The sequence below is a fragment of the Paramisgurnus dabryanus genome, chromosome 2 (assembly GCF_030506205.2).
Source record: "Paramisgurnus dabryanus chromosome 2, PD_genome_1.1, whole genome shotgun sequence".
Lineage (NCBI taxonomy): Eukaryota > Metazoa > Chordata > Actinopteri > Cypriniformes > Cobitidae > Paramisgurnus > Paramisgurnus dabryanus.
Window position 1 is genome coordinate 36,452,190 of NC_133338.1, and position 27,680 is coordinate 36,479,869.

Here is a 27,680-nt window from a genome sequence, read left to right on the forward strand (position 1 = left end):
CTCACTCTCTGATACTTTCGTCTCGTTTTTATTTGACTAATAAACAATGTAGCGAGTAACGGTAAGTGTCAGTTCAAATGTAGTGGAGTAAAGAGTACAAATTCTCAATCAAAAATGTAGTTGAGTAGAGAGTAAAAGTTGCTTGTATTTTTGATACTCAGTACAAGTACAAAGTAACACTAGCCCCAAAACTACTTAAGTACAGTAACGAAGTACATTTACTTAAGTTCTTTACACCTCTGCCAATCAAGGAACCAGCATTACTGATGAAAAACACACATCAGAATAGCAAGCGATAGAACCACTGCTCATAATACTTATATTTTTTTTAGTACTTTTATTTTATTTACAGTGTATGTAATACATCATGATAAATGATCATAATTAGATAAGGCACAGACATTAAAATGTCCAAACTGAAAGAATCTTTAAACTCATTGAGTGTTAACATTCACACTTTAATTGAAAGTCGCAATCAACTTAACTTTTGCGTTGTGTCGTATTTCTGAGTAAACGAGATTCACACAAGGAAAAAAATGGGTGTGGCGTGTTTTCTTCTTCTTCTTCCTTTATTTCTTTACGCCATTCCGGCATCTACGGCCATATTCATGGCGAGAACAAGTTAATCCATACACAAGTTTATTCAGACAAGTTGATCCATACACACGTTGGGGGAGGGATAATTTGGCATCTCCAAACTGCCTAACTTGCATGTTTTTGGCCTGTGGGAGGAAACCGGAGTACCCGGAGTAAACCCACGCTAACACAGGGAACTCGTGTTTTCCAGTGTGAATAAATTGGATATAGAAAAGTAGACGTTTCATTAAGAAATGGAAATCGCATTAGGAACAGTTCACATTTTGCGTCTAAATCTGCGTGGAAAACACAATTGGGCCGCTTTCCTCCTCCTTTCCATCGCTCTTGATTTGTGCGTGCTTACAGCATGTCTTCATTTAAAATGGTGTTTTTGAGAGGGCAAAAGACACAAAATGTATAAGTGACAATTGGAGGGGGCGGGGTTAACAGATGTGCCCGCCTAAGCAGTCTAGCTGACGTCATCAGAGAATGATCGCCAGAAGAGGACGGAAGTACATTTTCAGATTTTATTCAAGTTTATGAGGGCACATGAATTTTTTTTTAAAGTAATGGCGTAAAACAGATTAATTGTTTATAACAAACACTGCAAAAATTATTTAGGATTTCATGGGGACTTTAAGTTAAGTATGCTTTATAACAGTAATATAACACGTCAACAGATGTGCGCTGCAGCTCGCCTGTCGGTTGAGGGAAGATGGAGGTGTTTGTGTAAGAAATAAGGTGAAAATGCCGCCAAAGAAAAATACAAATCTACCCGATAAGATAAAGGAAATTAAAAAGTCTCTGAACTTTTTGTCAGCGGAGATTTCAACCTTTGCAGGACAACAGAAGAAAATCATGGATCTGATGGGTGTAATACAAACGTTAAAAAAAATCAGAGTTTGGAGAAGGACCGAAAGATCGATTTTCTGGAGTCTCGAGTTGCTGATCTTAAGGAATAGTAACAGTTGGTATTACTGATATTAATTAGTGCTACAGAGAAATGGGGTTAATATCATTTTTATTTGTGCAAATGTCATGAAATCAATGATACTTTGTTTTAACTGATTTACAATTAGATTATACATACAATATATGAAAGGAAGGGGAATCATAATTCAAAAAAGAAGACACAATGCAAGAGATAGTTCAAATAACAAGGCTTCTGACAATGTTTTTTTTTTGATTCACAGCCACAGCTACTCATTCATTAACAGAGTCTATACACATGTTCACCCATTTCATGTATTAGTTAACACACTGCCCCACTCCACCAAAGTTTCTGCCGAAGAGTAAAAGGTGTGTTTAAAAAAAAATGCAGCGAATCAAGACCTTTTGTTAGTTACACAAATGTCTCTAACTCATCGTGACATTTAAAATACTAATGCTGAAAAATAAAGACTCAAGTGCAGGTCCTCCAAAACAAAGACCATAACAATGCATGGCTCAATAAAGTGAATTTTTTCCTCCTGTTTGGACTGCAGGGCAGTGGTGATGCAACTATTTTTTTTTACTTTTACTAATTTCTTTAGAGTATGGCAACAATGTCATCAGGAGGAAAAAGTAATCTGAAAGAAGCGCAAAGTAAGTGCAATGCATACAGTGTTCTCTGAAGAATTCACGATGAAACAGCGCACAAGATAAAGAGGGAGGGAGTCAGAGAGAGAGAGAGAGGTAGAGGAAGAAAAGACTAAATATGAGCAATGAGAGGAATGAGTGAAGAGGCAGGTGGATTTGGCTTTGTTTTACCCTGGCTGGAATACCCTGGTGTGCACATGTGGGCATATACTTATATCTCTCTATGCGTGTGTACACATATATAAATGTAGATGCGTGGCACCCCTACAGCACCAGCCCCTCGTAAGCAGGTCCCTCAGACTCGGGTGACTCCCTCTGCAGACGCAGGTGCTCCAGTGTATTGTGGAAGTGTTTGTTAATCTGCTCCGTCTCTTCGCTGGCCTCCAGGTTTGGAAGATCCTCGCGGATCTTCTGAATCAGCTGATTCAGTACTTGAACCGTCACCTAGAGAGCAAACGGATGTTATTAACCACACAGACCTGTTCTTCCAATTAATGTAAAGACAAAGAGCGATGAAGCGATTAGGGCTCTTTACATAATGGAGTGTTTTTAGTTTTGGAATAATTCTACATTAAAAGTGGCTTTTAGCTCAAATGTCAGGGGACAAGTCAGTAATGAGTGTCAGTTGACAGACAGGCACATCTTGGGGTTATCTGTGTGCACGCTTGTTCTTAGCCTTGGCTACACAATACTGTGCCCTGTTGCCCAGATGTGCTCTGGCAAGTCCTGAGTCAATCTACCGACAAATTGAACAATGATACAGAGGCTTCCTCCTCGATAAGTGCGAGTTAGGTGTAATCTTACGGTGCCTGTGCCAGACAAAAAAGTGGAATGTGGGTGTGAGTGCGAGACGAGATTGGTGGGGAAGCGGAGGAGAAAAAAAGATCTAAACTGAGAGAAAAATGGATGAAATGTAAGAAAAAAGGAGATTTCGAGTCTTACCGCATCGTTCTCCCGCTCATAAAAGCAGATGTATCTGTTGAGGATCTCAATGAAGAGCTGAACTTGCAAAGACGGGTCCATGCACTGGTTGGCGATCTTCAGAGCCTTCTTCAGGCATTCCATCACTCTCCTCCCATCACGAATCTGTCATAACAAAAACAATGCTGTTTTGTCTGGACAAAACCACTTAAGCAAGCTCTGGGCTTTAGCGTATGGGGTTAAGAATTGTAACGGAAAGCTCTGTTGTTAGGGGCAACACGCACCTCCCTAGAACATGCTGCCGAGCCGAGAGAAGGGAAACAGCATGTTCCTATCTCTCCACATGCATTTCTGAGTCACAAAAACACTCTCTATTGATTTTTACGGAAAGAAAATAAGGACAATCGCCACATCAGGTCCCCTTTATTAAGCACTATTTAAAGGGAACAGATGTGTATTTTTCTGACCCACTGTAAAGGACAAATGTCTGATGTACGGGGCTATACATGTTTGAAAAAACAAAAATACCTACACTAAATATATATGTGACTCTGAACCACAAAGTCTTAAGTAGCACAGGTATATTTGTAGCAACAGCCAAAAACACATTGTTATTATTGTATGTGTTAAAATTGATTTTTTTCTTTTATGCCAAACACCATTGGCATAAAATCAGGATATTAATGTAAAGATCATGTTCCATGAAGATATTTTGTAAATTTCCTACCATAAATATATCAAAAATTTATTTTTTGTGAGTGGATGCAGTTACTAAGGATTTCATTTGGGCAACTATAAAGGTGATTTTCTCAATATTTTTAGATTTAGGGCTGGGCAAAAAATAGTTTTTTTTTCGATTAATCGTTTTTTTTTTAAACGTGCTTGATTAAAAATCGATTCTCAAAGGCCACAAATCAATTTTTTAAAATTAAATAACCTGATCCTGTTTGATCAAGGAATGCGACTGTTTTGACTTTTTTCAGCATACATTTTTCATCTTGCATCAAAATTGTATTGTATTTAACATAATCGTGTGCATTTGAAAATTAGAGATGGGTTCCGTTTTAATGTACCGAAGTGTACCTAAACTAAAAAAGTGTAATATACAGGTTGGTGGCTCTTAATTTCTTTTTATTAATTACCCACATGTAAACTTATGTTCACTGTTTTTTTTATAAATATAGTATTTGTATTAAATCTATATTAACTGAGTTGAATCGAGAATCGAGTATAAAATTGATCCGAGAATCGGAATCCAACCGAGATCTGAATCGATTCCCAGCCCTACTTAGATTCCAGATTTTAAAATAGCTGTATCTCGACTAGTGATGCACCGATGTATCGGCCGCCGATATTTATCGGCCGATTTTTGATGAATTTGAAACCATCGGCATATCGGCAATAGCACGAGAAAGGCCGATACCGATTGTTTATTAATTAACCGCATAAAGAAATCCATTATATGTAAAAAAAAATGAGTTAATTTTGTTAATAAAATAAATGCTGAATAGCAAAAAACACCTTTGAAGGTTGTCATGTTGTCTTATTATATTTGTTTTAGCTTAATTTGTGCCTCTCTTATTATGTTGGTCAGTTGAATGTTAATTAGATCCAATCCATGTCCAGTAAAAATAATTTGATGCAGAAATAAACTAGCTAATAGACCAACTGTATAGTATTGTTTACAAGTGTTTAATATCGGTAACGGCATCGGTATCGGCCAGAAGTTGTCTGTTTAAATCGGTATCGGCCCCAAAAAATCCTATCGGTGCATCCCTAATCTCGACCAAATATTGTCCTATCCTATCAAACCATACATCAATGGAAAGCTTTCATATGATGTATACATCTCAATTTCAAAACATTGACCCATCTGACTGGTTTTGTGGTCCAGGTTTACATATGACAATCTGCTCATGCCATACAGATTGCTGAGGTAAATAGATTCCTGCCTAAGACATAACACAAATCAGGCAGATACAAAACCGAATGACAGAAACGAAATCACAATTGTCTATAATGGGTTAAGATGCACACCCATTCTCACAGATGCGTCACATTCAGATGCAACTGCATACAGCCTACACAAACAGCAGCTTGGAATATGAATCATAAAACTTCACTGAAATTACTAGCTGATTCAGTCACATTTGTAAGCAATTCAACCTTCATTTTCAATTGAGTCAGAATAACATCTTCCCACCTACAACATCTCTAAGATGACAATTTCTATAAATGCTTTAAGTTTCAGAAATGACAGCTAATTTCACGACTCAAATTCTCCTTTTCATATCTAAAATAGCCTTTCATTCCTACACGCCCACCACCATACCGAGATCACTTTTGACTGAGTGAAATCTAAGCTGAAATCTATGCTAAAAAAATAACGTGTAAAAATAACCTCTTTCAATCAGATTTAAAAAAATTTCAGACATAAATGTGATTTTGTCATATGTGAACTCAAGTTGAACTCAAGACTATTTATCAAAACTTTGGTAAATAAAACTTAAGTGATACTGTTACACAGGTACTAATTTCTGAAGTAAAATCTTCATTAACACTTTAATTTGAGATATCGATACGGATGACACAGACCTCTTCTCCGCCCTTGTCGGTGTTGCGTCCAGACCAGAACAGGTGGGCACAGATGCTGACAGCACGGCACTGGTCGGGCTTCTTTAGCAGTTTGGAGGCGGCCAGCGCGCACTGGGTGCGCAGGGGCTCGTGGTTCTCTTCGCTGAAGCACTTGGTGCGCTCGAATGTGCCAATGATCAAGGTGATGGCGGCCAGCTGAGCCTTTGAGTCGCTGATCTCATCCTCGTACAGGGAGAACGCCTTGGGAGACGCACAAAAAAATAAAAATGGCACTTTTCTAAAATGAAGGTGTCTGGGTCTGAGAATGACTCACTGCTAAGCATTATTTTTCTGGTCTAGACTCACTCTCAGGCTATTATCATACCACTGTGAATAGTAATGAATATAAGAGGAAAGAATAAAAAATCTGCACACATTAGACGTCTCACTGCTGAAGTATGAGGCATTTAATCAAAATGCTTTCTACCTGAGACATGAACTCGTAGGCAACGGTTTCGTGATTCTCAAAGCCGATCTCTCCGGCAGCCAGAGCCCCCTGGAGAAAAAGCCTTAGGGGCAACTCCGCCAGCTCTGCTTTGATCAGAGCGCTGATGGTCTGATGGGCGAATGAGAAAATCTTCTGACATTTCTTTTCCCATTTATCATCCTGTGGAAGAAGTTGACATATTTAAGAAAAAAAACATTGTATCTACTATGATACTGCCATTTAAATGTGCATTTTATTAGGAATTAAAAATGGTTGTGCAGCCATATTTTATGAGAAAGTAATGGTGCTTTGATTTCATCACCATGGATTAACTGTATCTGCCAACTGCAATCCTTTAAATACTTTCATTTATTGAGGGGTTGCATTTAATTTCTATGAAAGGCCATTAAGCTATTTTCATTTCTATGCGTCTTATAAGCCACGAATGAGGAGTTCAGATGCTAAACCCTCTAAGTGGATCTGCGTTTTCTTGTAAATGGGCATTTTTATTAGACTCTTACGTTCAGGTTCTCTAATTTCACTTTGAAATGTAGAAATTTTTACAAATGTCACTTTAGTAATTTAGTACAAGGTAAAACTACAAACATTGCAAATAATGAAATTCAGAATTCAGATACTAAACCACACATTAGAAGGCGCTGTGATGGTGTTTAAACACAGATTGTAAAAAATATGGTTGCTATGTCCATGACGCCACCCATAGGTTTGTAAAGAGCTTTTTTGAAGCCAATATTAGGCGGTGCTTGCCGCTGCCATCTTGGCCGCGCGTCACCATCCATCACTCGCAGATCACCAATAATGGGTAAAGAAGTGGGACGTGGGTGAAGCTGAGGTGGCTGGTTGCTGAAAATGGTAGTGACAGCAGTGGCAGATCACCAGTCATTTAAGTGGCCAGGCCCTTAATCATTCAGAACTTTAAGGCTTAATATAATTTAAATGGATGAGAGAAGGGAAACAGCATGAGAAAAAATTGATGATAAATGGATGAGAAAATTGATGATAAATGGATGAGAAAATTGATGAGAAATGGATGAGAAAAAAATTCACCCTATGGCTGTCACAATTATAAAATAATCGTCTCATCGCGATTGTTTGACCTCATTGCGATGATTTCAGATCACTGCAATGATTGCACATATCTCTAAAAAACACAAGGGGGAGCTGCAGCGTCTGTATAAACAACATTATCAGATGATGCTCCTTAACTGGCAGTGTATCGCGATACATTGCAAACCCATTCAATAGAGTAAAAAAACAGCATTTAAAGAAATGCTGCAAAACTTTTATAAGCAGTATGAACTGCCAGGTAAAACATACATTTTCAAAAAAAGCAATTCCAAATTTAGGGAAGTGAAGGATGCTATTCTTAATTTTCAGTTATTCTTCAGACACTTTATTGTTTATTCCTTATAAAGAATATTCAGTGTTTGAAAGATATATTCATTAAATAATTGCTTTTAAATATTTGTTATGTGTATTAATATTTACTGCCAGGTAATCCATGCAAAATATTTAATTTAAATAATTACAACATCAAACTAAATATTTATGAGAATTAAATGGCAAAGCAAAAAACAAAACAGACAATTAATCGTCATAACAATCAAAGCCCTAAAACTGGAAGTTAATTGGCATAATCATCACAATTTATTAGGCAATTAACATCAGACAATTTCATAATGCCCTAATTCACCCCTCTTACAGTTGTTATGAAGGGCAAAATAAGATATATAGACCAAAAACACTTTTGTACCAGGCTGTAAACATATTAGTTTCTCCTATAAAGTTGGGCATTTTAACATAGGGGTCTATAGGGAATTGACTCCTTTTGGAACCAGCTTCTAGCGGCACATCAATAAATTTCCATTTAAGTCACTTCCGTATTGGCTTTATCAAAAAAATCGGAAGTTTGACCCTTGTGTTTAAAGGATTCTGCCAACAACCAGTTTTTTTTTAATGTAGGTATGGGAAGATTCCCCCGATTCGCTTGGTCCATCGGCATAAAAAGTTAACAATGCAATGCATCGGTTTAAAAACTGTGCATCGGATACAAATTTGCAATTGCATCACAATGCTTCGTTTCTAACATCTTGCATCTGTAAAAGATTTATTTATTTATGTATAATTATTAGTAGATACGCTATACTTTTATCATTTAGAAACTGACCGATATTTTAAATTGATCCTCTCTAAACTGTTGTTACGTCCTGCAACACTACGGAAACGGAGGCGTGTCATGAAAGTCAGAAAAACCATAAAACCGCAAAATTGAGTTTAAATTATATGGACTCTAAATAAGTCAAGTGGAATGGATTTGAGGGAAGCAGCAGCAGGAAATTCAAGGCTATGGAAATGCGGAACGGAGTTAAATTTATTAGGGAATTCCTAAGTTAAAGAAAAGGTGAGTGGGTCCAATATCATTAGTCTTAAAGTGGTCTTATCAGACATCCATGCACAAATCCAATGTGTGGAAACTATCTGTACGCTATAAAAAAAGATGTGTTTATTTATTACACATCGTTTTGTGTTATTCAATTTAACACATTATGTGTTATTTTAACACAGTATGTGTCATTGTGTGTTAATTTTGTGTTAAAATAAATAAAATGAAAACAAAAGATGTGTTTAAACAACACAAAATGTGTTGCTTCAATAATAACACAGAGATGTGTCTAGATAGGGACAACACATTAAATGTGTTGTGCTTAACTAGACACAAAATGCGTTGTTTTAACACAACCGTTTTAAGAGTGTACCATATTTAATTGCATGGCATCATATTTTTCATTGCATCGGAATGCACTGCATCATATCGCATCATTAGCTGCTCATATGTATCTTTAATGTATCGTATCGTATGCATCGGACTCAGTTATGGAGATGAACATCCCTAATATATATGTATAGTTACCTAATGAAGACATAATATGACATACTTTGTGTATTTATGCATATTAGAGCATCACATCATAAGCAACATGTGTTAACGTCACACATTACTATGATGCAGCTAAATAGGGGTCTTGTTTACGGCTTTGCTTAGCTTCTGGCAGTGTGAGATGTTTTGTGATTTAATGCAGAAAATACCGAGGAGGAGTTCTCTTTGTAGCGGAAGGCCAGTTGATAAGCAGCGAACACCAGCGGGGGCAGAGTGTGTCGAATGCGCTGGTTCCCTCCAGCGCCAAAGTGTTTCCTGGCTGTGTTTAAAATCTGTAGGAGGCACAAATGAAAGAGAATAGATGAAATCATTTGAATAATTCATTGAGCAGCATGATGACCTCATAAACTGATTCAACTCTGCATGAACCAACCATTACTGGAAGCCAATTAAAGCAGATCTGGCCCTATAATGTCAATTACTAACGTCAGATAAACATCACAATGTCAATCAATTGTTTATGATGTTCCATCAGGGAGATTATTTCTCCTTAGAATTCGATGCAGGTAAAATGATCAAAGAAACAAGTTGTACTTTCCCCCCCAAACAAACAGGCCTGAACATCAGTGCATTTTAATAGACCACTGCAGGCTAATAATGCTGGGCCTCGTCATCTGATGAAAAGAGAAGGTAGGAGGAAAGACCGTATACCAGATACTGCTGATCAGGGTCGTCTGAATGCAGCAAATGAATGAAGCGGCCCACTAGACTCTGTTCCTCTGCAAAGTCCTCTGGGTCGGGATCCTCGGCTGGCTGATCTGGCTGGTCTTGGATCAGTGTTGACACCAGGTTTAAGATTGCATCAACCTGGAAAGAGAGAGAAATGAGACTGTGGCTGAAAAGAAGAGTGCAATGATTTACAACATAAAAAGTGTAAAAAATGCGGATTAGAAGGCTGTTCTGTGCCAAGAAAATGGGATTTTACTGCAATGCCAAAAATAACATTTAAAAATTAAATAGCATTCCTTCATGTAATTGCAAAGAACAGAATTAATAAGCCAGCATACAAGTGTTATATATCTGTAACTAATATATAATAATAAGCAATTCAAACACTTAAACTAAAACAAATAGAGTTATAGTGATATAAATGGTACTTCACTGTTGTTATGCATTTAGTGCTCTCTTTTCAACCGCTCACAATCGCAAAGTGAGTGGGTGAGTGAAAAGATGGTGTTTCAGCACACTTCTCGAGAAAGGCCAAAGCAGTTCCAGCATTATTGGAACACAGAAATATCAATATATTCCTCCTCGGCCAAAACTGAATGCTGCTTGCCTGAGTCATAGTTGACCTTATCCTGAGGAGCCGTGGTTTTTAAAGAGGATTAACAATGCATCTTTAAAAATAAGTGGAGAAAACCCCTAGGCTGGTGCGAACGGCGTCAGTCATGCAGAAAAAATAACCACATTAAAGATCAAAGAACCGGTTGTGATAAAAACCTGATCTTGTGCCACTATGGTGGTGGTGTACTCCAAGATGTTGCTCAGCACGTAACAGCTCATGCTTTTGCGCGACTCATAATCGAAGTACTCGAAGAGCGGGGGAAAATGCTTGAGCTGCAGCACAGTGAGGATATTATTGTACGTGTCCACAGGGATCTTCAGCAGCCTGGTCAGCTCCTTAGATACGGCGCTGCTGGTGGCGATGCTGCACAAAAAGACATGAAAGAAATCAAACGGTCATGAATAGAAGCAGGTATAGTGATGTAGTAACGAGTGACCTTACTAATGTGAAGGATTGGCCATCAGTATTTTAAAGGGAATGTTTATAAAAAAGCTTTTTAAACCATTATGCACCGTGGTCTTTGTATAGCAACACTGTCATGTGATAAAAATGTTCCTAAGATTTCTAAGAGATCTTTTAAGAAGACGTAATCTGCGTCATGTGTCCTTGTGCGTGGATAAAAACAATCATCTATAGACACAAATTCAGCCTTTTGTTTGGTAAAGCCAAGGCCACACCAAATGATTTTTTAAATCTTATCAGATTTTTGAAATGAGAGAGACCACAAACATGATGAAAAAAAATCAACAATCTTGTTCCTATAGTGTGTGGAGTGCCGCTATGTGTTTATGACAGCACACCACGCACCATCAGATTAACTTCACAAACAACGTGAGTCTCAGCTGAGAACACAGGAAATCTCACAGAGATCTTGCAATGTTTCTCACAGCCAAACATGACTTCAAAGTAAACAAACATGGGCATAAAGAAATGGCATTAATACAATGGACTGCTTTTTACATCTCTGATGTCCATCTCACTCTGGACTGTGCCTGCTGCGCCTTGTAGTTGTTATGGTTCCAACTTTCATCACCGCTTTCTGATTGGGTATCGTTTCGTTTCAAGTGACAATCTATAGCGTGTGTGTGATTTCTGATCGTAAACATGTTGAATATTTAAGGTTTACGATTGGAGCGGCCCAGATGTGCTTCCGTGCAGATTTAGATGCTCTTCACAGGCCGCGCACCACAGGAAAATCTTATAAGGTAATCTGTGCAGCCACAAAGATGATTGTGACTTCACCTAGGAATGTCGTAAAGATTGGCCCAAATTAAGCCTGATTATCTTGTGTTGAGTACCCTGTTTAAGACATTTCCTATATCACTGTAAAAAAATTTGCTGTAATAATGCAGCTGGTTGCCAGTAACTTACTGTAGAAGATAAAGACTGAAAATGTTTCATGTTCATTTAACTTTGATCAAACTGTTGCCAGTAAATAACGTAAATGTAAAATCTACAGTAAGTTACTGGCAGCTAGTTAACAGTAATACCCAGTAATACTGTAATTTCTTCCGAAATTATTTTATAGTGTAATGTTTCTCAAAACTATAACCACAAGCTGTTTAAAACTGTTGATCTCAAAAATTACCATAAAATGTCTCACAAAACATCAAAAAGACTTCTAGAAAAAAACATCATTAAACTAAAACTTGTTTTTGCAAGTTGGCATGCTGGTTTCTTTGGCAGATTGGTTTGCTGCTTTGGGGGATTTTCACCACCAGTTTTCGTTGAACCACAGTATGAGTAATTTTCTCAAATTTAGCACAAGAATCCTCAAACACCATCAAATATTTCACAAAACATCAAATAGAAAGAAAGAAAAATATATTACAAAAGACGACTTTTACCATGACATAAAAATCAAGCTGAAACTGTTATGGCAATTTGTCATATTGGGTTTTTTGGCAGATATGCTATTTTGGGGAATGTTCACCACCACTCTTTGTTGGTTAAAGGACAAGTTCGGTATTTTACACTTAAAGCCCTGTTTTCAGATTGTTTATGGTGAATTAGAACGGTTCTGACTGAAATTTGGACATATGCGGCTGCCCCGAGAATTTTTGGATGTTTGTGTTTCACCTCCCACCTTTACAATGGGTTTAATGGTGCACTGGAACAATCCTTCCTGCATTAAACTTTCGTTTACAAAGACGTGAAACTCACCGAGTGGTCAGGGGTGTTCACTGATATGCTCACACAAAAATCGCTGCAAAAGATGCTTTCCAACAGCTGTTTTAGCATTCGTTGTTAACTTGTGGACCTTTATTTCCAAACACCTCACACACGTATATTCTTCCGCAGAGAGCTTGAATAATAGACACTCCAGACCAGGTGGTGGTGCTAATCCGCCATTGCCAATTGCAAGAATAGAAACAAAGTTCCCGGCGCGGAGTAATACCGTACCTCACAGGACATCTAATACATGTCAATGGAGTTGGCAAAAACTACGATAAAACCTGTTGGAATGCGTATTTTGCAGCGATTTTTGTGTGAGCATATCAGTGAGCACCCCTGACCACTCGGTGAGTTTCACGTCTTTGTAAACGAAAGTCTAATGCATTTTAGGAAGGATTGTTCCAGTGCACCATTAAACCCATTGTAAAGGTGGGAGTTGAAATACAAACACCCCAAAATTCTCAGGGCAGCCGCATATATAAATTTCAGTCAAAACCGTTCTATTTCATCATAAACAATCTGAAAACAGGGCTTTAAGTGTAAAATACAGAACTTGTCCTTTAAACTACAGTATGAGTCATTTTCTGAAATGAAGTCCAAGAACCTTATGTTACTGGCTATGTTGTAGTACTGCAAATAAGGTAAGGTAAGGTAAATGAGTCTTTGAAGGTGTTATCCACCTTAGATCCGTATCCAAGGAAATGTTCTTGTTGCCTGGAGGGGTTTCTGCTTAAACAGATTCTTGTCACATACTTTACGACATACAATAGAAAAGAATTAAGGTCAAGAAGAGTGATTCATATCTCATCAGAGATACATTTTCTTATTGTTCCCATCCTCCCCATACTTGTACTCAACCTTTAATCTAAACAATTTCTCTATTGTTTGAATCCAAGCAATTCTGAATGCTAGGGATTTTTACATGAACACATGGTTTATTTGCAGTTCTTTTAAAACATTAGCGTTGTTTATAGTTTTGAGAAAAAGTCTCTTATGATTTTACGGTTTGGGGTATTGAGTGTTTAAGGAATTAAATACAAAACAGCAGAGGTAAAGTTTTATTTTCATAATGAAAAAGATTTGAGGTCTTTTTCAAATTGTAAAAATATCAACATATTAAAGCAGATATGCTGATGCAGATAAGCACTGCAGTGCCAGCTAGTCACCAGAACAAACATCATGATTTAGCATGTTTGACCTGAACTGTGATCAGTCACTCACTTTGATTACAAACAGTGAGTCATCGTGCCTATCTGGCTTTCAATCCGCCCTCAAAATTGCTGGGTGTCTGATGTGATTTGGACGTCAGCACAATAAAAAAATCCACTGCATTTGTTTTTAAGTTATTTTAACACATGAAAACAAACCATATGAAAAAGAAAATGTGGCTCATTTTAAATATATCTTCTCTGGTTAAAGATGCTAAAGTAGCTGTTACCCTGCAGTTTTAATGAATAGCCAAATTAATGATTACAGTGCTCATAAGGCAGCAATGTATTGATCTAACACAAACAACCCTAAGCATTACATATCTACAATTCATATACATCTTAAAATAAAATCCATTCAAAAGTTCTCCCACAACTTCAAACTTAATTTCTTAAAACATTTATATTTGCAGGAAAAGTGTGTGCATTTACATCTATACATTTGGCATAGGCTTTTATCCAAAGTGACATTACATGGTATTATGTGTGTGCAAGATATAGTTTGGGATAATATAGTAATTGTTGTTTAAACAATGTACAATTTGTAATCGCTCGCAATTCAAAAACAGCATCTAGTGCCCACTAATTCACTGTGTGCATGTGCATTCAGAGAGAAATGTAACACCACATTTGACTGTGGTGTTTAAGAAGTCAGTGTCATATTCACTTTTTATACTTTAGCTGATTGTGCTTTGTCATATCTGTGTTGTGGGCGCACAACAAAAACATGCACAGAGGACAAACAACAATGGACAACAAGAGAATGTACTTGAGAAGTTAATAAGGGGTCAGCGTATGTTTTTAATTGTTTTCAAAGGAAGCACAGTGCTTTTAAAAAACGCCATCAGCTGGCATTTATTTTCCGTGCTGAACGTCAGCGTTCAACTTTGGGTGAAACGCTCAGCTCGTCAATGTCACTTCTCACTCTGCCGTCCAATTACAGTGGAGGAGGGGTGGGACAAATACCACAACAACCAAATGGTGCATAGTTCAACGACCGATAAACAAAGCAGAAGTATCATGGCAACCAAAGCGCTTAGCTGAAAATGCACTTGCAATTACCCACAATCTGTGTCCGCTTGCCATTTTCAGCTGCGTTTGAACGCTTTGGATTTCATGCCCCCTTAGTGTTTTTCTGAAGAAAACAGTCCGTTTGCAAGAATCTTTTAAGAATCTTTGACTGACTGATCCTTTGAGAAATCAGAAATGCTTCTGGGATACAGAAATACTATGGAATCACGTTAAAACGCACATTTATTTTTACGTGTAAGTGAATCTCTAGGCTAATGGCTTCTTCTAAAGTTAATTGGAGTCAGCTAACCTGAAGATCAATCAATGGAGTTTTGACCTCACCCCACTGTGAAGCTGTGGCATGAAATTGTGAAATCTGTTCAAATCAGACAACTCAAGTGGATTACTGAAGTGAAACTGTTTTGTCAAAAATGCTTTCTGATGCTGTCTAGGTCTTAAATGCAAAAACATGAAATGTTTGGTAGAGGCTGATGCTAGAATTCTCTTTTGGGTCAACTAGTTAATTAACTGCAAAGGTTGTATTGATTATTTTGTTTGTTTATGCAGACTGTGTTTGTCGCTTACTTTAAATGTTAAATCCATCGCAAAGCTGTGGGTTTACATTTTTCTACATCTGTCAGTTGACTGAATCCTCAGCTTTCTCCAATACCAGCAGCATCAAAATATTGGAATACTGTATTGCAGTTGGTTTAGTCTTCCATGTATATGTTTAACCCTTTCAGAACATAGAAAGCAACACAGATGAGTGCACATATCTTCTTACGACAGGGTTCACGTGTGATTCACGAAACACTCGTATGCCGCCAATCTTATCGTATAAATGACTGTAAATTGATAAATGTTCTGGATTAAAACTATTGTCATTTGAATATTACGGCCATATAAATGAAGCCTCGCATTTCGAGAAAATTAAGTTTGGAGCAGTGATAGACCGATATATCGGCCGGCCGATATATGGGGCCGATATTCGCGAGTTTTATGTGTATTGGCATCGGCCGATATGTGGCTGCCGTGTTCGCCGATTTTTTCCGACATTAGTTGCAGACACAGTGCTGGAAGCCGCAAGCGATTGGAGGTCATGTGACTAAAACAACCAACAATTCCATGACAACATCGAAAGCTCGGCTTAACAGCTGATCATAGCTGGACAAAGTGGGTTTTTATTTCTCATCTCTATGGAGCGGTTTCCCGGACAGGGATTAGACTGGTCGTAGTCTAAAATAAATGTAAGAATGTTTTTAACATATCTTTAAATCCATCAGTGCCCTGTGTTTTGCCTCAAAATGGATACAAGTAATGTTTTAGTAAGGCATTTTGTTAAAACTAGTTATATTTCCTAATTAAACTAAGCTCTAGTCATAGTTTAAGATAAATCATGTCCGGGAAACCACCCCTATATAATTGTAGTAGTAAAGTGCTAGTAATCAATATCCTTTGCTGATAGTTCCTCTTCCTCATCATTGTGGATAGTGTAGTTCATGGTTCCACAGCACCCTCACCTGTTTTTACTATTTGTTAAATATAGTTTTTTTAAGTTCAATAAATGTTACTATTTTAAATTTGACACTTGTAACATTTGGCATCATCATGGTGTCAGTTTTATAATGTAAATTGAGTGAGCAAAAGCAGTATCGGCTCCAAATATCGGCTCAAGAAAATCGGCAGCCGGTATCGGTCATCGGCTAAGGCTGATGAATCAAAAATGGGTATCGACAATGAAAAATCCATATCGGTCGATCCCTAGTTTGAAGCCAGATATCTGAAGAGAAGTTGATCTTACACCAAAAACACCTGTTGACCTTGTCATTTTAAACAATTAAATAATTAACAATTATTATATTAGTTATATATATATATATATATATATATATATATATATATATATATATATATATATATATATATATATATATATATATATATATATAGCTTAATCTCACCCTTAGGCCATTCAGAAATACCGTTTTTTGTTTAGACAAAATCATAGTAAAATGTTTATATATTTATGATTTTGGACTGGTGTATGTATTTAAATAATATTAGAGCTGTGTAGTATAACAGTTTTTATAATAAAATATTCAGTATAGATTTTTAAAAAAATCAATAAAAACCAACTGTATGTGAATTTCATTTTGTTTTCACATAGTTAATTTATGACAAATTATATAAATATGTTTATCCTTCTCTATAGACGAACTGTAAAACAAACTCTCTCTGAGAGCTGCGTCTCAATTAAATTAAAGCAGTCTTATTTATTTATAAACTTGGACAGCTGTTTAAGGCTGTTAAAAGTTGGTATAGCTTTAAAGTGCTTAATGTAGTAATAATATAAGTTTTACTAACTAAACGAAAACATTATTTCTTACTTTTGCTCGCTAACTTGGGATTTGATCGTAGCCACCATTACGTCCATATGTATAAATGCCAAGTCTTGCATGGAAACGATCATATGCCCAGTTTTCTGTCGTATACTTGTTTAATAAATGAGGCCCAGTGGGTGTTGATTTGACCATGTTCTCCGTGATCTTTCTGGTGTGAAAAAAAACAGTATAGCCAAGACTCACTGTTCCAGGTTGAGTTTGTTGAAGATTTCCACAGTACTCTCTAACACTTTGTCCACATAGTCCACACGATCAGGGTAGCACTTTATAGCCAGGTTTATAAGAGACACTTGCAATGAAACAACATCCTCAGATGGCATGTCCTGACGTGACTGATGGGAAAAATAAAGATGGTAAATTTTATATTTGAGGACTTAATTTCAGCTGGGTTGGAGTTTATTAATATCATACAGCTCCTGACAATCACACAACCCCTAACGAGACAGAACCCACCTGTATGACAGTCGCCACTTGCTGTGAGAAAATGTCAAATAACTTGATCTCAGCAGGGATTCCAGGGCCATCTTCTCTGTGAGCAAACAAAGCCAATCTGAGGGGCGAGAGAGAAATTAAATATGACTCCATCAATGCATGGCAGATAACTGTCAGTGTAGAGCTGCAAATAAGTGGAACGTCAAGGCACCTGTCAATCAGGGCAATAATGATGTTCTTCACGTTGACGTTTTGGTGCAGGTCGGCACACGAGCGAAGGAATGGGTTCAGCGTCTGCAGGTGAAACTCATCTGGAAAGACCTACAGGAATACAATAAACATGTAAAAAATAATGTGTAAAATATTACAGTGTTAAACATACAAAACAAACTGTATTAACTCTAACGTAATACTAATACAATCATTATGTTAAAATACGGTCTTGCCGTGTCTTGAAATAATTGAGGAATATTAAAAACATTTGAAAAGTTAGATACCCACAGTTATGTAGAATAAGATGGTAATTATCGTTTGGTATTTCTGTACCTGTATTATGCACTCCATAAGATATTCTTGTGCTAGAGAATCTCTACAGTTGACCACCTGCTCCAAGATCCCAGATAGCACAATCTGTGGGGAGTCGACACATGCTTATTGCAACTTTGCTTACATGCTCCTTCTTTAAATTTATTTATAAACCTATTGCATTGTAAAAGAAATGAACCATGTTGCTGTTCTAAAGGAGATTTTCTAAGATGTCAAATAAATCTATGGTGTCCCCAGAGTATGTATGTGAACTTCTAGCTCATAATACCATATAAATAATTTATTTTAGCTTGTTAAAATTGCCACTTATAATGTGCCATATTTGGGTGTGTCCTTTAAAATGCAAATGAGCTAATATCTGCACTAAATGGCAGTGCCCTGGTTGGATAGAGAAGAATAAGGGGTGATTAACCCCTTTTGACATCACAAGGGGAGCCAAAATTTAATTACCTATTTTTTTACATGCTTGCAGAGAATAGTTTACCAAAACTAAGTTACTGGGTTGATCTTCTTCACATTTTCTAGGTTGAAATAAGCACTAGGGACCCAATTATAGCAATTAAACATTGAAAGTCAGATTTTCATGATATGTGAAAATAGGAATGAATGGGGCTAGGCTAAATGCTAACACATTCACAACGCGATGTACAGTGCACGCATTGAAAAAAAGATAGGTTTGTATTAATTCATCTAGGTTGAGGTAATAACATAGTTTAATATGGCAAAAGAGTAGACTATTCCTTTAAATGTTTGCTTTGGCAGATGCTATAGATGGTTTTTAGCAGCAACAACATGAACAAATGGCTTTCGTTGCCTCAAACGTAACTTTCGGTAGACTTGCGCAAAGAATCAATAAGAATCAGTATCTAGAGCAGATTATTTTTGACGATAGGCAAAATAAATATGTAAATGACCTTTTATAAACTCAATCAATTTGCATTTAAGATAAATATCTATGAGCTCTCCGAATCTGCAAGTTTTTCCAATGGAGGTATAATAAAGGTGAGTTAAAGGTTTTCAAATAGGCTATAGCAAACTAAAAAGGTTTCCATTTGGTGTTCCTCTGAATAGAATACTTAGTATACATTTGAAAAGCTTTTCTGCAGGCACAGTATGATGCATATGTATGGATACTTGAATTTAAAAATCAAATGAGAACATATTAAGCCCATCACATTGTTAATTCATAAACGTGAACACAAAGTGCTTTAACAAACAGTTTTCAATAACCCATTAAAAGATGCGGGAACCTCTCTGCAGTAGTGATGCCATCAATAGCTCCATTACTCCCTAATTATGCAAAGTGCCCATGCAGCCTCAGGTATCCCATATTAGCCAGAAATAAACAGGTAATCAAGGTCAAATCTAATTTTGATGCAACCTTTTAAATGCAAATGAGCTTCAGAGACAGATCATGTGCCGATTTCTGCACTGAAGGATTGAAACCAAACAGCACCTGTTTGTACTTTTCCACATTGACTCCTTCCAGTTGGCTCAGTCGGACCAGATTGGTCCCTACGAGGATACGTAGCTCCTGTCTCTCCTTCTCTCTCTTTTCCCGGTCCCGACTGTGTCCCTGATGCTGCATTCGCACCCAAAGTTTATTCATCTCAGCGAAATTCAGCAGTACAAAGTCAATGGAGTCATTAATGTCTCCAGTCATCTCCTCCCTATATTAAACAGATGAGCACGTTGGTATATTCATCCTTACAACATAATAAAATTTCGTGGTGATTACTTCATTTTGTTAAAAGCTGTCTAAGTGTTTCCAGAGCAATGGAAAACATGCCCATTCAAGCAAAAGATTAAATTGTTTTCCATGAGGTGAGATTACGCTACAGTATCTTTTAAATTGCTCTGCGTGAGTCACAACACTCTAGACACTTGAGATGCAATCATTGCCATTAGATAGAGCGCGCCATACTCAGCCTGCTCTCCATCATCGGGCAGGATGTTGCGCGTGCACTGCAGCAGGTAGTTTCTGAGGAACAGACCCCGTAGAGGATGCTGCACCCCTCGACACATCTCCACCAGGTCCTTTAGAATGTCTTTGCGTGATTGGGGAAAAGAGCGAACGTACACCACTCCGACAGTTATCAACAGGTACCTGTGAGGGCAGAGAAAGGCAAAAGTATTTACAATAGGAAAAATTTTGCATTGAGGGTTAAGACACTGGTGTATATCAGTTTTACGTTCAGTTCTCAATTCTCTGTAGACTCAAAGTTCTCTCCAAGTTTTAAAATTCCAAGCTTACAAAAACAGTGACACTGACACTGACTAAATTAAGCAGATTTCCCCTTGCTTTACATGTTTAACAAAACAGTATTGCCTTCAAATGTAGGCTCTGTCATTCTGCACCATCAAGAAAGAATACAAATTGTGCACAGTAAGGCCTGGGCATGTTCACTGTTAATGGAAATTGACACGGTTTAATAGATCTGTTATAAAACTGCTGGAAAAACAGAACAAGCAAGAAATATTGAACATCTAATACCAATGTACTCATTAAATTCTAGATCATAAAAAATAACCAATGCATCCATGACTCTCTTGGCAATTTTTGTCGATATTGGCCATTTGATTGCATGACAAGATCTTGAAAATTTCCTACAGCAAGTTACAGTGTCTCATAGGATTACTGAGATACTTACAGTCTGGGGATGATGTTTCCTGCATACTGAACAAGCTCATAGAGGTCAGCCACTTTGCGACCTTTGGCAAACTCATCTGTCAAATACACCTCCAAGTAATGCAGCTCATCTGAGATAGCCATGTCTGCAATAGAAGTTAAGTAAATAAATGAAATGAATAACAACTAGAGATGAACAATGGGTGCATAGCAGTAGTGAAAACTGTTTTTAGGTTGTATTAAAGGGATAGTTCACCACAAAATGATACTTTTATCATAAATCACTTACCCCTGTGTCAAGCCACTAAGTGCTCCAATTGTCTTCATAACACATTTTTTTTATAAAAACTGGGAGGCTTTTGTCTGTCCATTGACTTCAGTTACATTCACAATCCGTTTCCCAAAAAGGAAGGAAAGACATCACCAAAAAGGTCCATGTTCTAGCAGTCATTCAATAATAATATTATGAAGCGACGAGAAAACTTTTGTGCGCAAAGAAAACAAAACAAATCATTTTATTCAACAATTTCTTCTCTTCCTTGGTTGTTCAGAGAGCATTCGCAATTAGACTACGGCACATGCTGCTGACGTTACCTGCTAACGTAGTTGCCAGCGTACAGACACAGAATACGCTGGCAAGTAATCATCGGCGCATTTATACAGGCTGTTTAAAGGAATAGTCTACCCTTTTGCCATATTAAACTATGTTATTACCTCAACTTAGACAAATTAATACATATCTATCTTTTTTCAATGCGTGCACTGTACAGCGCGTCGTGAATGTGTTAGCATTTAGCCTAGACCCATTCATTCCTATGGTACCAAACAGGGAAGCCACCAAACACTTCCGTGTTTTCCCTATTTAAAGACTGTTACATGAGGAGTTATACCAGTAGTATATGGTGCCACAAAATGTTAGTTGTGAACGTACTTTAATAAAAAACATTGGCAACTATGTCAGCAGGTGACGTCAGCAGCATGCGCCATAGTTTAGTCGTGAACACGCTTTAACAGTTTAGTCGTGAACGTGCTTTAATAAAAAACACTGGCAACTATGTCAGCAGGTGACGTCAGCAGCATGCGCCGTAGTCGTGAATGCGTTTTGAACAACCATGAAGGAGAAGAAATTGTTGAATAAAATCATTTGTTATGTTTTCTTGCCACTTCATAATATTATTATTGAACGACTGATGGAACATGAACCTTTTTGGCTGTTTTTCATTATTTTCTGGGAAACGGATGAAATCTATCACAGGAAACACATTTAAACAAATGCTACTACCAGATGTACAGTTTATTCATTGCTGACATCTTTGGATCACTGAGATGTATGTTCATACCAGGTGTAAACCAGGACTTAGGGCTGCAAGATTGTGTTTTGTTCTAGTAAAATACAAAATGCCATGTAACTATATATTTATGTACAAAGAAAACACATACAGAGTTCATAGTAGCTCTTGGGAGAAAGCATCGAAGTCCTCAACTCCCCCAACATATTTGAGGCATGTTTCAGGGCATCCATTAGCTTGTTCTTGTCCTGGATGGATGAGATACAACTTTATGAACAGAGCTTTTATACTGCCTTAAGAAATGCCTTAAAGGGGTCATATTTTGAGATTTTTTTTAATGTAAAATAAGTCTTTGGTGTCCCCAGAATGCTTATGTGAAGGTTTAGCTTAAAATCCCCCACAAATAATTTATTATAGCATGTTAAAATTCCAATTTTGTTGGTCCCAGCATAAATGTGCCTTTTTGGGTGTGTCCTTTAAAATTTAAAGGTTACTGGGTAGGGATGTCAATTTCTGCAATTTCCCATATTCGATGATCATTTAAATTAACAATCAATCAATCGAATAATTGTTAACAGTAATAGTGCATTCACCTTACTTCACTTCAGTGGCATATAGCCGATAACATAAAAGTGTGCATATAGCCGATAACAAAAATGACAGCTTCCTCAAGCAAATTAAAAGATTTTATTTTGTCTAAATAACATGCTAGTGTGATTGTTAAATGAGTCAATGTAGTTGTTGTTTTGATAAAATCATCAATTTAAACTTCTCGTAATTAAATATAATGACTAATAGACACGGTGTATAACTCCGCCTCACATGGGCACTCTGCAACAGTCGCATGAAAGTCCATGCATCCATGACATGTCAAAATAAAAGTTTCATTTTTATCAAGTGTTATTTTTCTAGTTGTTCATCTCGCTTCCGAGTCATTGATACACCGTTTGTTGTAATTATATCCAAGCACACGAAGGGCACTTTAGCTTAGACCTGCGGCGTACTTTCAGCAAAGATGCTTATATTACGGAGATGGCAACCTTCCATTACAAAACACGCAGCGCCTAAGCCAGTCAATAATGATTAGTGATATATGTTGCGGGTGTTCAGAGTGTAACAACAGTCAGTTACAGTTTACATTTTACAGTTTCTTGCCAGAATTTAAGATTACATTTTACTCTGTTTTATTAAAAACGGTGTCTGGTCTCCTTCCCTGTGTATAGCAGCGTTGCTATGCTAATATTGTAGGCTTCCCTGAAAAGGGTCTTTGCTTTCAGTATCCTAACTGTGTTTAGATTTTCGACATCGGACCCTCTCAGATCCACTGCAGATGTCATGTTGTTGTGTTGGCAGCCAGCCTCGTATTGCATGGCATCGAGCATTGTTGTGAACATGGCTAGTTTAACTTCTGCACGCTCGCATAATTTTTTTTCTCCGACTGTATGTGTTTTGCGCAGGTGCCACACACATGTGCATGATCAACAATTGCTTTTTCAACAATCGTTAAGTTTTATCGATTAAATTCTTATTGACAATTAATTGAAGATCGATTGTTAACATCCCTATTACTGGGTTGTTCTTTAAGAAACACCCATTGTAACAGTGAAAGTTTATTATATCATATATTTTTGAAATGTTAAAAGCAAGAGGGACCACAGTGATATTTAAATGAACAGATTCAGGCACTGGTTAGCAACAGGTTGTTACCACTATAACATATATGTACTCAACTCACCAGACAGCGCTTCATTTGAAATGACTGAACCTTCACTGCCTGCACTGCTTCATCCAAAAGCTTCTCCTGCTCATCCTGGGGTGACTGCTGTGTGGTAGGCTGAGATAAACAGAAAACAATGGCATCAATGTGGAATTATGTCACCAATCGCAATTATAGGGGTAAAACTGACTAATAAAATAAACAATTTAAACGATTTGGACAGAATAAACCCTCAAAATGTTTCTGAGATCATAAATTAAGTCAAGAATGTCCATATGTTCTTTTGAGAAATTAAAATTATAAACAAAGTTTATTCTTATTAAGCCCTAAGCCTATTAACATTGGTATTATGAATAACTGTGACTGTCAATTAATTATTTTTTACAAGTATTACTATTGTTCATTGTAGATGAAGTAAATTATAGCATCAAAAACATCAACAACAACTGCGATGCAACTGAAAAAAGAAAAGAGTCTAAGGGCCTTTTAACCCCTGGTCACTTCATGTGTTTTCTCTGATCAGATAGCAATCTGATTTGTTAAAACTGTTCCATTTACATTCGGCCACATAAATGCGTGTTCTTGGCAAAACGGATAGTAATCAGATCTTCTACTCCCATGCAAGATGCAAATACACTATTCATTACTCCGCCTTAAAAAACTTAAGACGATGCTTATGCAACAAAAATGTTGGACTGTATGTTGGGGAGGGAATGCGCGTCTCCTTGCTCGGCATGAGCTGGAGCGCGCAGTACACAGAGCAGCAGGAGGGCAAGATGGTGAGATGATTTACAGGTCCATAACAGGGGAATAATTAAACATAACAAAACACTCCCTCAAAGTTTTATTTCTCTATAATCAAGTTTGTTATTGGTTCTAGAAAGTTTTTTTACCCACTGTCGTCACTCCATAATGCAATGAGCATGTCATCTTTGTTTGTTTGCCTCTCTCCAAACAAATGTGGGAGTGACGTGCTTACATTTGGGAGGAGTAAAGACCTATGTGGTTTCATTAACCAGATGCATGTCCAGTTTCGTCTGAAATGCGTCCCAGACCACCTCCTGAAATGGTTTGAGCGATAAGATTTAAATCCGGCCCGAAAATTTTTCAATCTTTGCTCACGTGACTTCACTTCTTTGGATTAACGTCAGAGAGCGATTGAGGTGCCAATCTGAGCAGAAATGTATGAACAAAAAGTAAAACGTATCATTGTTTTTGTACCAGATGGGCAACCAGAGCAAGGAGGAACATCGTATATCTGATATGATGACATTTTCTGGAGCAGGTCAGTAGTAGCCTGGTGGCAGCATTTTAAACCCACCGGAGAAGTTTTTAAGATTAAATCGACTTATTCCAATATAAAGAGAAATAAACAGTCAAGTCAAAATGTTGCAAATGCATGAAATACCCTCTCAAACTGCAAAAGTAAAACAATCTAAGCGATCTAAATTTACAAAAGCAGATAGCAGCATTTATCTGTTTATTAAATTTAAGTAAAGAATCTTTTCACAGAATGCTTTACATAAGTCATTGTCATGATCTCATTATGATGTAAAACATTTAAAGAAAATCATGACTTTATATTAGGGTTGCATAACGATTAATCGTGACATTGTTCCCAAAATAAAAAAAATTGTTTACATCATATATGTGTGTGTATATAATATTTTTAAATAGCCTATATAAATACACATGCAAAATTTTAAGAAAAAAAATTATATATTAAGTATTAATTTGATATATAATATTGGTTATATATAAATACAAAGAAGTATATATATGTAAATATTTCTTAAATATATTTGTATTTATACATACATAATTATTATACACACACGTGATATAAAAAAAAAAATATTCTTCAAACGCAAATTAGTCGCGATAAATCGTTATGCAGTCCTACTTGATATCAGAAAAGCATGTAGCAAAGGAACTTTTTGTCATTTTGCTTTAAGAGCAGATAAATGTGGTTGTTGTCTGCAATATGATTAAATGAAACCCCATGCTTAATAAAAAAAAAAAACGAAACAAAATGAAACTTCATGCTTAATAAAAAAAGGAACCATATATAAAAAAAATTAATGACAGAGGCCAAAATGGAGCCCTGAGGAATTCCATTATTCAGAGTAGAAAATACTGAAAAAAAAAACTATCAAGACCAACACAAAAATTATTCTAAATAAGATTTATACCAATTAAAGCAAAATCTTGATGCCCATACATTGTTCAAGGCGTGAAATAAGCACTGAGGTCTGCAAGCAGAAGTATCACAGAATCTCCAATAAATGTCATGTCAACTACTCTTCTACAGTTAAAATGTAATGTCAGCTAAAAAACTACTGACAATTAATGTTCATGCAGCACATCTTGAACAACTGGAGGGTGACAACAAATAATCTGTTGATGTGTTTAAATGTCTGTAAATATAAATGTATAAGTGCATTAGACCTGTAACAATAGTGTCAGTGGTCTGCAGGCAGATTTTTGAAAATAAGTTGACAGATAATGATGAAAATAGCACTCCTCCCAAAGTGGTGTCCTTTTTTTACACCTCCCTTTCCTCTAACGTTTTGTAACCAACATTTACACTTCACGTAAAATACAACTTAACACTAACTACTAACACATAATAGTGATCATGAGGGAATGAGATTTGCTCTGATGTGAAATAAATGAATATCTTTTAACTAAAGTTATCAGTGGGTTATTTAACCACCATTGACTGACTGTAACTGACGTTACACATTATGTTATCAACTAATAATTTTTAATGTTACGGACATACAATAACAAAGCGCATCTAAAATGATCATAGATAGTTAATAGATTAGCATAAAAAACTACCTGTGTAACTGTCAATGAAATAACAAGGCTAATGCTAGCTTGTGATTAGCATCACAACTAAGCTACTTTTACACAAAACATGTGGACAGCAATGACAGTCAAACTGAATGACATATTTTCCAAAACCTCGTATGAATATTTAGACGTTTGCATAATAAAACTATGTTAAAAAAATAACATTAAAATAATATAGGTGAATGTAGGCCTCCGCATCTTTAATGCTACTGCTAATGGCTAACCTGCACAAACGAAAAACAGCCCATTAAAAGATTTCAGGGCCGCTCTGTCACTATTACTGTTAGAAACAACTCAACGGCGCAAATAAAGCATGCAGCACACAACGTATAAGTATGATGATCTTAAAATCTTACCATGTTTATCAGGTATGTTAGAGAAAATACTGGATGAACCCCTGTGAATGTATCCAGTCATGTGACTACAGATGTTCCTCCTCATGACGAGAAGAACCAGAACTGCCTCATACAGATCACAAACTCTTGGGGGATCTAGAGCTCTGTAATAATACAATATTACGAAATAATATATTATTCTTATTAATATTATATAGTATAATGTTATTTCCGTAATGTTAAGATAATAAATTGACATTACATTATTATATTTATATAACTTTTTAAGTAAAAAGTGTTAAGTAAAACTACGAATCTCTAAACAACGTTTGGTTTGAAAAATATATTTTAATGTTCTGTTTTGCGTGATCATATGTTGTGTTGTTTATTAAAGCGTTGGAAATAAATAAAAGCATAGCGCAGACCGCTTGGTGTTTGACATCGACGTACCGCGAGGGCGATTCAGGGGCACAACATTTGAAACGCTCTCGCGGTACTTCGATGTCAAAACCCGATTTCTCTGCGCAGATCCGCATAAAGTCAAATGCACACATATTCCTCAAAACATTTAAACATTAAGCAGACGTTTTATCAAAAGCGAAAAAGATGAGAAAGCAACGAAAAGATTGATCTTAATGAGGCAATACAAAAATATACAAAAGTAAAAATACAAAAATAAATACGCCCCTTTTAGCTC

The 27,680-nt window shown here is 36.7% G+C and overlaps 1 protein-coding gene across 1 annotated transcript; it reads right to left on the minus strand.

The window, feature by feature from the left end:
- Positions 1 to 1,580: 1,580 nt before the first annotated feature.
- Positions 1,581 to 27,095, minus strand: vps35 (VPS35 retromer complex component). The gene is made up of 17 exons (XM_065289321.2): positions 27,005 to 27,095; positions 23,808 to 23,906; positions 22,224 to 22,320; positions 20,806 to 20,929; positions 20,079 to 20,261; positions 19,611 to 19,824; positions 18,155 to 18,238; positions 17,820 to 17,929; positions 17,630 to 17,726; positions 17,360 to 17,508; positions 10,536 to 10,743; positions 9,747 to 9,902; positions 9,245 to 9,367; positions 6,137 to 6,316; positions 5,671 to 5,910; positions 3,097 to 3,240; positions 1,581 to 2,598 (listed from the first exon to the last, which is right to left on the minus strand). The coding sequence occupies exons 1-17, from the start codon at positions 27,005 to 27,007 to the stop codon at positions 2,419 to 2,421; spliced, it is 2,391 nt and encodes a 796-aa protein (XP_065145393.1). The 5' UTR covers positions 27,008 to 27,095; the 3' UTR covers positions 1,581 to 2,418.
- Positions 27,096 to 27,680: the final 585 nt, after the last annotated feature.

Coding starts and splice junctions, on each gene's coding strand:
- vps35 (XM_065289321.2), bottom strand. Junction 20,930..22,223: donor CAAGAGCTACTATGAACTCT/GTATGTGTTTTC, acceptor CTTCTATTGCAG/ACATGGCTATCTCAGATGAG. Junction 6,317..9,244: donor ACAAAGAGAACTCCTCCTCG/GTATTTTCTGCA, acceptor CTTCTTCCACAG/GATGATAAATGGGAAAAGAA.